Source organism: Kogia breviceps, chromosome 10, assembly GCF_026419965.1.
Source record: "Kogia breviceps isolate mKogBre1 chromosome 10, mKogBre1 haplotype 1, whole genome shotgun sequence".
NCBI classification, from domain to species: Eukaryota; Metazoa; Chordata; class Mammalia; order Artiodactyla; family Physeteridae; genus Kogia; species Kogia breviceps.
In genome coordinates this window covers 95,953,123-95,967,506 of record NC_081319.1, presented here as the reverse complement: position 1 = coordinate 95,967,506, position 14,384 = coordinate 95,953,123, and the positions used below count along the sequence as shown (strand labels likewise).

Below are 14,384 nucleotides of genomic sequence, written 5' to 3'. Positions count from 1 at the left end.
GTGACAGTTCTATTTGTTTCAATTTTAGATTAAGTTAATTGCTGTGTTCATTTGTACCATGTTTCTTTTTGTGAGACTGTAACTATTTCCTGGTAGGTCAGGAAGCTGTAAAGACTTTTTGACCTCAGAGAACATGTTGTTCCTCTTGATTGGGTAGAATTAAACTTGGACATTTATTGATGGAGTTGTTGCTTCTGAGAGACCAGTTGGATTAGCCCAAGTCCCTTACTTCAGTGGGGATTGAAACATGATTCATATGCACAGGGAGCAGCTATCCAAGGCCAAGAGCCCTAAGAGAGGGCAAACAAGGTGTTTCTTAGGCCCTAAGGGCTTGGAAGGGGATTGGCAATTGAGATGGCCTAGGAAGGACGATTCTAGCCTTGAGTTTGGAAAAATCATGGGATTATTTGAAGTTGAGGGAATCCTATTTGTTATACGTTAATTCATCTTATTTGCTTGAATATTATGCTGTAAATGTAATTTAGGGCAGTGCTTTCCAATTATTTTAAATTCTCAACCTGTATGGAAAGGGACGGCCCTGTGGCATTCACCAGATAGAGCTGCACTCAGCCCGGAGTAGCTTGCCCACGCGTGGAATTTATCTGTGTTCATTCTTGTAACTGATAGCGCTACCCACCTCCTTCTACTTGGAGAAAGGCCTCGTGTGTTTTCTAAATCTTACCCATTCCATGATTTGAATTCTGCGATATGTATATTTATGGAGTTTACAATTACTGTCAGATCTACCACAATGGACTAGTGCAGTTTTGCTTTGCTTGTGAATTTCTTAGATCCCATTTCCCCAAATTTAGAGGACCTTTTATCTTAGTTTCTGGAAATAACCTGTTGTTACTGGAGCCTTCTACTGTGTATATTTAAAGCCAGAAGAGTGATTATCTGGGTAGGCTTTGGGGAAATTGCCCTGCAGTCCACACATCCCTTCATGTAGAATGCGTTACTTAATCTCCCTGCTGCCAGATCTCATCTGTCCTTCCAGCTTTCTCCGTGGCCTTCAGGGTCCTTCTGCAGAGTCCCAGATTTGTCTTCCTCATAATTTCTTTCCGAAAGATTGTAAAGCAGTACAGATCTCGCGTTCCAGGAGGTTTGGGGGCAATGAAGGGAATGTGAACGATTTCATAACCTTAGCCGTGCTTCTCAAGGAGAGGAGTGGCCAGTGTCAGCTCAGCCTGTCAGCCAGGCTGTCCCTGTGATATGCCAGGGAGAGCTTTAGGGCTCCTCGCTCCTGATGTCCTGGGACCCAGGTCCCCTCTCTTTGCACCATTCCCTGACCTGTCGCTGGTGTTCTTGGCTTGTTCACACCTTGCGTGTAACGAGTCAGCTCTTTGTGCACACAGGGCCTCTTCCGGCTGCCCTGCCCTTGTCTTCTGGGTTATTCCTTAACCAGGTCTGCATTTCCCTTTGGCAGGTAAGTGGGCATCCTGGTCACGCTTGGCACCTGGTCTTGATGACAGGGGTCGCCATCTGGGCTTGAGACTCGCGGGCCAGCTTGCGGTGCTGCCTGAAGTGGCAATTTCCTTCCACTTTTGCATGGCTCTGCCTTCTGATGCATGAAGGCAGCTCAAGGTCTCCACGTCGGAAACATTTCACTGTTATTTCTGACATTCTCCTCCTTTCCCCGTACGATTGGGGTATTCGTGAAAGGGACTCATGGAATCCATGTTTTGAAAGTTGCATCCTACCCTCTAGACAGTTGATGAATCCTCTTCAGACACCATCAGGGCGGGTGACATGCCAGTGGAAATATTGCAGAATATTCCATTTTGGCATGCAGGGGGCCTGCTAATTTCTAGTGGGATCTGCACTGCAAATTGCCTAACCTCTACCCTAGTGGCTTTATCCCGTCTCACTCAGTCCTTGACCTGACTTCAGACAACCAGTACTGTTTGAAAAGGGCCTTTCCAGTCGACTCGGTTGGAAAGCGTTACAGTTGTAAAGGGTGAGCTGGAAGCCTCTCAGCTGGCACTTTCTGAATCCCTCAGAGGAATATATTGGCACACACTCCATTCTCCGCCTGAACCCTCCTTATAAATCGAGAAGCCAAGCGTTAGGAAGCACAGGGCCAGGTCAGTGTGTGTGTGTGTGTGTGTGTGTGTTTGGGGTGGGGGCACGTCACCATCCAAGCTGAGAGCGCCAACTGGTTCCTGATAACAGTCCCGTTTCCTTCCCCCTTCTCCCCACATTTTGATGTTTATCTTCCTGCCACTGAAAATAGAAGTGTCTAGTGAATGCAATTTACAGTGTGTTTCTATTTTTTTTTTCTGGAGAGCCTTTTCTGCAGAAGATGCAAATAGCTTTTTTTGTTGTTGTTTTTTCCTCTCTTTTACAATTTAAATAAGAAGGAAAGTGCTGGGCTGCTTTATTCAACAAGTGTTACACCTTTTAAGGAAAGTTGCCTTTTTTCATTATTGGCTTTTTTTCCTGTGGTTTCAGGGGACAAGGTGCTGAGATAAGAGGCGGGAGTTTGCCGTTGATTTATTAGCCTGTTTGTTACCATCTGTCTGCCTCGCACTTCAGTCTGTTGATGGAAAGCCCGATGTGAACGTGCCGCGGGGCGCGAGAGATATCCATCTTCCCGAGTTGTCTGACTGCAGAGCCTGTGTAATCACCCCTGCCTAGGCCCTCACAGGAGTCTGTGATGTGGCGGGTGACCCAAGGGAGGATGGTGGCTTAGTTTCTTCCTCCACCCTGGGCACTCCTGCCGCTGCAGACGCAGGTCCTGCAAAGATGCCGTGTCCACGGGGTCAGCCATCCCACTCTTGGGGCCCCCCCCCTCCTGGGGTCTCCCTTTATGGAAGAATTCCAAGGGAACAGGTTAAGATTGCCATCAAGTGGCTACTCTTGGTAGTGGAAGGAAGGATACCGGCCACCACCGCGGGCTGACTTGTCACACATTCTCCTCCAGTGTCTTAGCCCTTTTGTGAAGCAGAATCAAGGTCAAGAGTGCTTTCTGTCTGAGGAACTGACTGGTTTTTTTTTTTTTTTGGCGGGTGGTGGGCAGAACACGCTCAGGAATGTCTGCGTATTGTATATCCCCAGCGAGAAGGCATCTGTGTGAACCGGAATTACGCCTTCCCAGGTGGGCTCTGGAACTGGAGGCAGGCTCAGGGCCCTGGAGCCATGAACGCACACGATCGAGAGGCTTCCTGGCGAGAACTGCTGGGCCCTCATCCTCCTGACAGTCCTGGGCCAGGAGGCCAAAGCCCTCCAACTTTTCTCATGGAAGTTGGCAGAGAGGACCGTGCTGTCATCCGTGAAAGGCTGGCTTACAAGTCCCACCAAGGGCGAAAAGAATTAACAGACCTGATCTGGCTGTTCTGCTTGCCTCCTGCTCCTTGTGTCCCAGCTCTGTAAGTGGAGGAATAATTTCTTTCTCAGGTGATTAATGGGACGATTTATTTGAAGTCCTTGGTACGTGGCAGAAAAGAAGCATTCACAGGGCAGTTGTTACTGAGGTTGTAGGTATACATTACCTAACCACATCTCACAAGAGCTGGAGCTGTGTCATATAACAGCGTACTTAAGGGACTGTATTAAAGTGGGTTTGTTCTGTTCCCTGGCTTTGGGTGCCAGCATCCTGTAATTAGATCTCACCCTAGGACTTGGAGAGCAGAAACCCTGACCAAGCTCAAAGGAAGCAGTCCTTGTTTAGTTTTCCCCAGCAGGTCATTCCTCAGATGTGTTGGGAAGCCTGCCCTGGAGGAATAGTGAGAGTTTGGTTTGTATGGGTGGGGCACCCCTTCCTGGGCGCAGGGTGCTGGATTCTGTAGTCTCTGAGCTGGCACTTGGTACACGAAAGAGGATGGATCTGTGCCAGCTGGGTGGAGGGCGCAGGCCTAAGGCAGGCGGAGGGAGAATGACTTCGGAGTAAATCAGAGTGGCCACTAAACTTTAGGTCAGGGTCAGGGAAACGGAATTCTTGGGGCCTGTGTATCTTCAGCAGCCTTTTAGAAGTGATAGAGGCTATGTGATGTAACCATTCACACGGCAATCTGTCAAATTATATTAGCCCCAAATTCCTGGATTCCAGCCATTGAAAGCACTGTTGGATGCATCAGAAGATTGAAGTGCTGTAATATGCACCGGCACGGTCCTGTCATTCCAGTTCCGCCCATAACTGGGTATCGCTGTGCGCAATCGCCCCTTCACCGGTTTCCTCCTTAAGCTAAATAAAACTCTGGCCGTCCCTTGTCTCACTTGGTTCTGTTTTAGTGATGAGTCATGACAGGATGTGTTTATGGCAGGCTCGTGTTCTTCCAGCTCGCTCAGTGCCCTGTGTACTGTTGGGTCGGGAAACACTTGGAGGCTTTTGCAGAACTTGGAGGGGGGAGTGGTTACGAGATAATCTAGAGGAAAGGTGCCTGTGGTGTGTGCATCTTCCCCACCCACGCCTCTCCCTGCACACAGGAATGTGGGGTGATGGTTTCTCTCTGGAGGTCTCCTGCATGCATAGGAACAGAGGCAGCAGGCCCAGAGTCCTCTGTTTGCGGGTTTGCACCTCTCGGTGCCTATAGCCTTGAGGGTAGCAAGAAGCGAGCCTAACTCAGAACAGTTTCATGTGGCACTTTGTTCGTTGATGCTTGCTGACCTTTCACCCTCAAGCTACAATAGGATCACCTAAAACTGTTTGTGATAAAAATGCCCCTTTGGTGTAACTGCTTGGCACATAAAAAGGTTTTCTACAGTTCTTCATTTTCTGAAGAAGCTTGTGGCTTCTGAATGGTTCCAACCTCCGTTTTCCCTTCTCCCCTCCTGTAAGAGCTAGACCACTTACACTGTGAGCCATCTGTGCTGGATTGGAGGGGCTTTATCAGCTCCTGCTCTGTCCCCCACCTCCTGTCCTTCCACCCTGCCGCCTGAAAAGAAGTTCGGTCTGTCTGACTTGCCCCGTGTACTGGGTCTTAACTCCTAGCAGAGGACAGCACACAGACGCAGGAACTGCTGCTGGGTCTTGAGACTAAAGGCATGGAAATTCTATAGATCAGCTCTGGCCAGGAGAGCTCTCTGCGATGATGGAAATGGAAATGTTCGTGTCTGCGTCATCCTGTCCGGTAGCCACTAGCCAGTTGTGACTCCTGAGTCCTTGAGACCTAGCTGGTCTAGCTAGTTTTAGTTAATTTTAAAAGCCGCATGTAACTAGAGTCTACAAAATTAGACCATGCAGTTATAGAGACAGGATGAGCATAGTGGTGAAATTCTTCTCTTTTATCCTCATGCTTTTGTTGTTGTTGTTTTTGGCTGCAAGTCTTTTTAGGTAGCCAGTGTAGTCAATTTCAGAAACATTCTCTTGGTATGTTACGTAGAAAGTCCTGACAAAGTGAAGCAATATTAATATTTGTTTCAAATGCCTTTTAATGTCTTGGGCAATTTCAGAATACTCTTGCCCATGGTATTAATGTCACAATCTTCATAGTATCCTTGTCTTCCATATAGCAGTGTATCACTGGCTCCAAAAATTGTCTACTGTTCTCATGTACCTTATCCAGGTTTTTTTTTTATTCGCGCCAAATAAGTAATGTTTAAAATAGCTGCTTTTCTTTCATTAATTACTTCTTTTGCGTTCAGGTGCTGCTTCTAAGATGGCAACACACCTATTTTCCTCTGATACCATTTAAATAATTTTTAAGATTTCCTTTTGGCTTTGTGTTTAAAGAAATTCATTTTAATTGTGGAAAATATGGAAATTTCAGAAAATTATGAAGATTCTGCTGGCGAGAATACCAGTTTTTATTACTAGTTTTGTTTTCTCTGGTCTGCTTTCTGTACATTTATATTTTTGAAAGAACAACGTAATTGTTTTATGCAGTGGAATTTCTACAGTTTAAGTTACATTGTAAGTCTTTCCTCATGTTACTAAGTGTTTGAAAATGTGATTTTTAAAAATCATGTGTAATGTTAAAAAATTGTGTTCCATGCTTAGCATTAGTCTTTAGTATGGTACATGATACTTTTAAGGAAAATACCATGAAGAATATACACAAAATTGTGAATAGTGATTGATGTAATTTCACCTTATTAAAAAGATAGGAGGGTTATAGTTAGTTTTGGTTTTTATTTAAAATTGTTAGTAACAAAATGAGTTTATCAAAATTAGCAGGGTATGAAAGGTAAATACTTTGAGGAAGACACAGAACAGCTTTACATGTAGAAATAAATTATTGGCTCCATTTCTTTTAAAAAATCATTTAGGGGTTAAATATGTGTAAAACATAATATAAGTGAAGGTTAGTAAGTGTTAGATTTATGAGAGCTCTAATTTTATTTCACCTGAAAAATGGAAGGTTATTTCTCAATAATTCCTAATTTTGATCAGTGAATGCCAGGAAGTCAGTGTATTATAAATTACATGAGGCATTTCTAGCAAAATACTTTTAAACACAAAGAGATAATTATTTGAAACATTTTTCTCTCTAGGAAAAAAGCAGGGATGGGATGCCTTTGAAAGCTTGGTAAGTTGTAGAATGAGGGCGCCCCCCCCCCCCCCCCAAGGTAATAAGAGCCTTTCAGGCTTATGAAGGCCCTGAGATGGCCTCAAGAAACAATTTATGCTTTTGACAGCATTTATTAGGCCTCAGCCACTTTCTCTAGGCTTATGCTAGGTTTCGAGGGTTAAGATGAGCGAGACTAAATCCTCTTGGTCAGTATCCTGACAACCACGCATTAGAGATTGAATAGCACCTGCAGAGCAGGTGGTGTGTGTCACTAAAGGCTGACCAGGAGGAGGGGCAGGAGCTTTCTGGGCAGACAGAGGAGAGAGTATTCCAAAGGAGGGAATGGCATATGCAGAGGTGCTAAGGCTTGAGAGCTCAAGGAATGCGGAGAACGTGTCATTTGCCATACATGCCCTCAGGCCAGCTACCCCAGTGCCTTCATGGACTGGACTATTGTGGGGTGTTGCCAGGTTTGAAAACTAAAGCACTGATATCCAGTCTATTACATGGCTCAGAGACCCGCCCCCCGCTTTAAATAAAGATAGAATTTAAACCAGTAAAAGGAGCAACAAAATAATAAAGATCAACTGTGTTGAAATCCTTGCACATAAATTCTTGTTTCTCCATTTCCTTTCTTAGTACTACTTTCTAGAAGTGAAATTGCTGAAGTAAAGACTTCAAACAATTGTCATCCATTTATCAATCTTTTACCATCCTTGCAGTGTAGAAGACCATAGGCTTTGTCAAAGTTAGATTTGAAAAGGGAATCAACTGCTCTTCAGTCGTGCCCTGAGTCTGCTCTTGGTTTCAGTACTTTTCAAACAGTTTTCCATTATTCTTCATTCTGAAGTAGGTAACATGGCTGTGTTGGGATTCTTGTTGAATTTTTCTTAATAATATTGCGATTCATTTTCAAAATCACAGTGTTGATAATCTTCTTTAACGTGGCATTATTTCTCTGTTTACCTTTTGAAATCCATTATCTGAATCATTTAAAACATTAAAAGCTAAAGTATATATTATCTTATGTTTATTTTTATAATCAAGTAATTAAAAGTATATATTAAAGAAAAAATTGTATTTCATTAGGACCAAAGTTTTATTAAGGCATATAGGTAGCCCTTCATAAAGCACTCATCATGTGCCACTGGTACTTTAACATATGTATAATTACTTTTTTGGGGGGCGGGGGGTGCTGTGTTGAGTCTTCATTGCTGCACATGGGCTTTTCTCCAGCTGTGGCTAGCGGGGGCTACTCTTCGTTGTGGTGTGCAGGCTTCTCTCGTTTCAGAGTGCGGGCTGTAGGCGCATGGGCTTCAGTAGTTGCAGCATGCGGACTCAGTAGTTGTGGCACACGGGCTTTGTTGCTCTGTGGCATGTGGGATCTTCCTGGACCAGGGCTCAAACCTGTGTCCCCTGCATTGGCAGGCAGATTCTTAACCACTGCGCCACCAGCGAAGTCCCAACATATGTGTGATTACGTTAATGTCTTAAAACCACCGTTGTCCTTATGCCTATTTAACAGATAAGGAAATTGACAGAGAGACACAGAGAGCTTTCAGGGATTCTCCTTAAGTTCTAACAGTTCACGGGGAGTAAAACTAGGATTAGAAGCAGGCAACCTTGTCCAAATTACAATATGTGTGCTGTGAACCACTAAGGTTCTTAGTGGCTTAGATGCTTACCAAATAAACCATTTTTTTTTTAATTAAAAAAATCGGATGGAACTTTTTTTCCGATAGCTTATTAATTTGAACTTCCTGGTTTAATTGTTGTGCCATTTCATTGGTATTAGTGACTAAATCCATAGCAACCAAGTTTGTTTCACTAGTTCATACAGTCACCCAGCCCAGATCTCCCTTCTGTGTTCTTGTAATTATTGGTATTATTTTATAATTGAACATTGTGGCCTTGAAGTCACATTGGCTCTAGGGCCAGCCACATGCATTATACAGTTGAGTGCTGTTGGCACTTCAGGAATTACCAAGCCCCCTTGGAAAGGGTTCAAGCCAGACTCTGTATGTACTTAATTCTGCTTGGTATATTGCCAGTGTCTTAACTTTTATTTAAATACATACAATTTTAACAAGTAATATTTATTATTAGTATGATGGTTCTGTATTTTTGGAAGTCAAATATTAGCACAGTGGATCATATTGGGTTGTTTTTAAAAATCATAATTTAGGTGATATGATCAATATACCATGTAATTGAGCCCAAATAACAGAAATATCTTTGAGCACATAGCTAATGCAGTGCACTCATTAAAATCCTCTGTTTCCTCGACTTCCTAGACTCCACAGCCTTTTATGCCTTTCTCTCACATAGGGCCAACACATGCTACCCTGTCCCTCCTTTTTAAGTATTTTTGGTAAATTGCTGTTCATAGCACTTAACTCACATGTTAAGGTGCCTCCTTTGTATGCAGTAGCTTTGTATAGGTAGCAGGGAACTGGAGAGCTTTTGGAGGCTGATCTTGGGTGGTAAGAAGTACTCCGGGGTTTGCTCTAGCTCTGACAGGCTTATCTTTCCTTTATGAGGTGGATCCCAGCCCTCAACATGGGCAGACTTCCTTGATTGGATACATGAATAAAACAAGGTCTTAATTCTTCTGAGGCAGCAGGTTCTTTAATGAATCAACACAGGGTACTGTTAGGTATCTAAATTTGATTAAGGCGAGCAAAATGCTGAATGCAGCTGGTGGGCTGCTGGAGGTGGCCCAGCTCGGAGGTAATGACGTGGTGGTGCACGTAGGTGGGTCTTTGATTGGAAAGCTCTCAGCAGCAGAATAGGTCCTCAGATGTCCTGGTGTTGAGGTGATAATTAGGTGGATGATGGCCATGTACCTGGCTGGCTGCAGAGCATTTCTTTGGATAGGACATCCTTTCTGAAATTCTGTTCTCTTCTGAAGTAGCAATTGGAGTGACTTGTACTCTGGAGTCTTGAGTAATAAGAGGTCCTTACATTTAAACATTTGGAGATTCAGTGATGCCTTGCTGGTGCACTAGCAAAAACTGACTCCTGAAACCAGTTTGCCACTAACTTATAAATTTGAGTATTCGTGTATCCAAGGATTTCTAGTAATTCCACTCCTAGGTGTGTATCCCAGAGAAACCCTAGCGCATGCTTTCCAGGGGACAAGCAGAGGAATGTTTGTAGCATGCTTAATGATAGCAACAGATAGGCAAAACTTTAGACGAACAAGAGAACCAACATAAATTGTGGAATATCCATACAGTGGAGTCTGATAAATAATAGTGAAAATGACTGGACAAAGTATAAGCAAAGTCATGGTTGTATCTTAGTAATAACCTAATGTTGGGAGGTGTGAAGCTCATTGTCAAGCGCAGTAAGACAAGACACTATTCAGGCATGCATATTTGTGCTGTAACTTAAAAAATAATGAAAAGGGGGAGGAGGAAGCACAATAGATAATGTCTTAGTGATTGGGTTTGCAGATATTCTTTATATTATTAAAAATTAAATACAATGGGGGTAGATGGAGTTGCCAGTATTTGGGGAGTCTTGTCTTCATTTAAGAAGTGAGACTTGCTCTGATCTTTGGATGTTGAAACTTAGCTGGTGATGCTGTCAGTCATATTATCTTTGAACAAGAAACAGTCCTTGCCAGTCTCCTTTTCTACCCTCCCCTCTTTCCAGAATTTAAATCGTGAAAGTTGTGTCGCTGTTCTTAAACTAAACCTAGTTCTCCGTGCTGTCGTGTGTCTCCCAGAGGGTGCTGGTGCTTTTAGTCTGTCTGGTGCTGAAGATACGTGCCCTCTTTGGTAAACCGACGTTTTATCTAAACAGTCCAAAACCGACGGAAGTTCACAGGCAAGAGTTTTCCAGTTCCCCTTCCTGATCCAAGAGCGGAGCACAGGCCAGAGTTGATGCTAAGCATGTCTTTTAGGGAATACTGAGTGCCCGGTCACATGCTGATGATGGTTTTGGAAGTAGGAGCAGCCCGAGGCCAACATCCTGTTATGCCTTATCTTTCTGAATTTAAACACCTTGTTAGTTTGTTAGTTGATGGGAAGAGGAAGCAGCAGTGAAGCCAGGGAGAATAGAGATACGGAGAGAGCACAGAGCCCTTATTATTGCCGTGGCTGTGTCGGATTGGTCAGAGGTGGAGATGTTAAGGATGACCAGTGTCCCGTTCATGGCGCTCAAGCTTCATTTCCGGCTGGTGGTTTATGTCTTATGGTTTGCAGCTCCTTACTGACCTTTTCTCGGGATTCCCATACGTCCAAATATCTGTCTCCTACCCATTTTCCACTTCCCCCTTCTGAGTGCTTTTGATTAGCGAAGGCACTTAAAGACAAGTCCCAGTAGAAAGAAGAGGGAAAAGCCAAACAGTCATCCCTTAAATGTCCTTTAATTGACTGGGTTTGACTTATGCTGCAGTGGGACACATGCCAAACAGTTGTTCACCGTCATAGGAATATATTGCACTGCAGAGAACTGAAGGAGGGTCTGTTCTGGGCTCACACTGGGTATGTAATGATCGGAGAGGCTTTTCCAACCCTGTATCCTACAGCGATTTGTGCCGTGACATGCTTCTAGCGTGTTAGTTTACCTCTGTCCCCAGAGACCTCAGGGTTCATAGATGGCCTTCTGCTTGCTGAGAACTTATAAGGAACTAATACTGTGACCTTGGTTAAGAACCAGGCGTGCATAAGCCTTCGTTTACTCATCTGTAAAGCGAAGGATTGTACTAGATTGTCTCTTAAGGCCCTACCTCTATTTTGGTTTTTAAAGTGGTGGAAATCAAGTAGAGGGTTAGGGAAGACCATCACCTGCCTCCTGATATTTTTTGTTGGAAAGTGAGGCAGCTGGAGGTGCCGTGGTCATTTAGGAAACGGGAACCAGCCATAGTGGGGACAGAGTAATCGCTGGGCCTGTGAAGCGGACAGGTCTGCTTTCAGGGTTTTTTGAATTCTAAATAACTTCACCGGTGTTAAGCCCAGAAGGGGCTCATTCAGTAGTTAAATAACAACAACAAGCTAAAAGTAAGAGTAAGAGGGGGCATTCTTTCCCCAGTTCCCTTGGATGAGTCTGTGAGTGAAGCTTTCAGTACCATGTGGGTTGTTCTCTGAGGGTGTTGCCACCATCTTTTTTCCCCTCTGGAGAGGCATAAAGAGGAGAACGTGGGCTGGTGTTCAGAGCATGTGTTTTGGACATTGTAATTGCCAGCTGAAGTTCAGAAGCTTCAGGAGAATTGACTTTAACAATCAAAAAGCTTATGACACACGAAAGGAGATGCGAGCTCCAGTTATCTGAGGCCAGGGAGCTGGCCAGCCCCGCTGGAATCTTGCCTTTTTCACCCTTCTCGGAAGCTGCCAGGCCACAGAACCCGTTTTGTAAAAGATCCTCAAGAAGCAATGAGGGAAAACAGCTTCTGTTTTATTAGATTAGATGAATGTATGTGTCTGGGGGAGGGGTGTCCATGCGCTGGTGGTGGGGAGGGCAGCGGTGGCCCATGCAGTCGTCACCGTCGCCGAAGTGATGAAGCACCCTGGAAGCAGGGATGGGAGGCAGGGGGCGGGCGGGCTGGAGGAGGAGCATGTGGAAAGAGATTTCTGCAGGCTGTCTGGAGAGCTGCCCAGGTTTCCCAGCCAAAAAAACAAATAAAAATAAATAAAAGGCAAGTGCTGAATGACACAGATTATGATATTAAAAAAGGATGCCATTGAAAATGGGCCATGGACCCCGCTGCCGGGCTGCGGGGGGAGTGTGTGCACGAGGGGGGCGGTCTGGCACACTGGGCACACAGAAGTGTGGACACTTAAAGTGCTCCCGTCCAAAGTGGCGCGCCGCCGGCCCACACCCCATGTCAGAAATTCTGAGATAAGGATTTGTCTGCATTGCAGGTTGAGGAAATTGCAGGATGAAAAAGCAAGTCCATCTTTTCCTTTTTCTCATTCTAATTTATCAGGAAGGAAAAAAGCCCCAGACCCCTCCTCTTTGGTGTTAGATTCCCACCCAGCCACATAAATAACCTCCTCTCCCTGACGCCTCCCCTCCCCCAGGCCCCTGCACCGCTCGCCTGGCTGTCCTATTGCCGCGTGGAATCTGCACCGCCGGAATCTGCACTGCCGCCTGCTCATTACGTACAGGGGAGGATTGTTGACAAGTGCTCTGGAGCCTGCCTCGCCGCGCTCTCCCTCCCTCCTCCTCCCTTCCTCTGTCCTTCTTCCTCTCTGTCTCTCTGCAATGATCCGGCTCTGAGGATGGCTGCTCCACGGGTCTGTCAGGTGCAGTTTTTGGTGGCTTATCTTGAGGAACCTGGGATAGAAGGTCTGTTCCTATAAATAAAATAAAAATCAAATAACTGTAGATTTGTTTCAGGCTGCTGTGGCTTTTGTTGGAGAAATAGGCCTTTTATGGGTTTCCCTATTGGGGTCCTGATTAAATCCATTATGGATGGCAAGGTGCCATATATATATATATATATATATATAAAGTATGTAAAAAGTGTTGCGATTTGCCTAATATTAATATTCTTGCAGCTTTGGTATCCTCCCTAGGGGCAATGGTGGCTCCTGCAAAGGTACTGTGGAAATTTACAAGCGAGAATTAATGTCGCTCTTAAAGCATTGAGCTCTGTTGACCATTTTGACCAAATCTTCAGTTTTAGTCAGGCTTGTACGAGTTTAGACCTTTCTCTGGAGATTGAACGCCATCCCGCTATGGCTGGTGCCTTTATTTTATTGCCAGCTTATGTGATCGCTTCCCAGCATTTAAAAATAGATGTTTCATTAAAGTTAACTAGTTCATCCTCACCATAGCTTTGGTTTCCTTTATAAATAGCATGCATGGTTTTCATTTCCTGTCATACTATCCTTCTCCACCTCTTCTTTCCTTGAAAGATGGAGGAAACTGAGGCGTGTCAGCAGAGACCGAGTGATTCTAGGTTAGACCTTAAAGCTTCGAACTTTGAGTGCTCTCATTTCTGCTCCCATATTCTGTGCATTGATCCATGTTTGTATTAGTAAATAGAGACACAGGTGAGTTTTAGCAGCCATCAATTTTAGGTGCCTCAAATCTTTGCAGATCCTGTGGCCGCGTTCCTGGAGTTCCGCTTTCTGTACTGTTTCCTTTAGATTTCAGCATGGGAAGGAAGGCGGCTTGGGGAGGCTGTAGGCCTCTCTGAGCTTGCTTGCCGCCACCAGGTTGTTTTTTTTTTTTCTTTTGGACTTTGAATAGCCCACTTAATCCTTGACTATATTCATATGAGAAGTGGGTGTGTATGTAGTTGACTTGTCTGTATGTGAGGGGGAGGTACTGAGTGCACTGGAAAACTTATGAACAAAACAGTTTAGGACTTGCATGCGGTCCATTTTATGGGCTTAGGGGATAAAGGCAGCCAGAGAGGTTTTTGGGGGTAAGGATGTGGCTGTTGACTTCTCTGTGAATTATGATGTTAGGACACAAAGTGTTTGGAGTTGTGCCCATTTATCATTAGCGACTTGTGCACAAACTAATAACTATGGGATTTGTTGATTTGTGTTAAAGCCAGCTTTGTTTAACTCTGTAGAGACTTGCTAATACTGGAGAACCGGTTTCTTTTGGTAACTTACTTTTGGTGGGGTAAATGTAATATGAAGCTTTAAAGATAACTCTCTCTCTCTCTCTCTCTCTCTCTCTCCCTCTCCCCCTCTCCCCCCCCCTTCTCCCTCCTTCATAAACACACACTCACACACCTACACCCACACACAGCCACACACACACTTTAATTATTTACAGGTAGAATGTCACTGTCCGGGAACATGCACCACATATGGAAAATGTCCCCCTGAGAAGCACAAACTCCATGATTTATAAAAGCAGATTTTGGCATGTCAGCTTCTCTGAACAGAAGACTTTGGACACGCTGGTCTTGTTTGCTTATCTAAAAGAATTTCCCTACAAATGCACAGGGTTCCTGTCCACTGT

General features: G+C 44.5%; 1 protein-coding gene across 4 annotated transcripts in view; it reads left to right on the top strand.

The window, feature by feature from the left end:
* Positions 1–14,384, top strand: part of JARID2 (jumonji and AT-rich interaction domain containing 2) — a 242,420-nt gene that overhangs the window by 123,871 nt on the left and 104,165 nt on the right. For 3 of the 4 annotated variants that reach the window (XR_010835163.1, XM_059076488.2, XM_067006735.1), the window contains exon 2: positions 12,479–12,746. The exons of the other annotated variant lie outside the window; for it this stretch is intronic. Coding sequence is in view for 2 of the 3 variants with exons in the window: in XM_059076488.2 (XP_058932471.2) it covers positions 12,479–12,746 (268 nt within the window). In the remaining variant the exon portion in view is untranslated. The remainder of the gene's footprint in view (positions 1–12,478; positions 12,747–14,384) is intronic. 4 annotated transcript variants of the gene reach the window in all.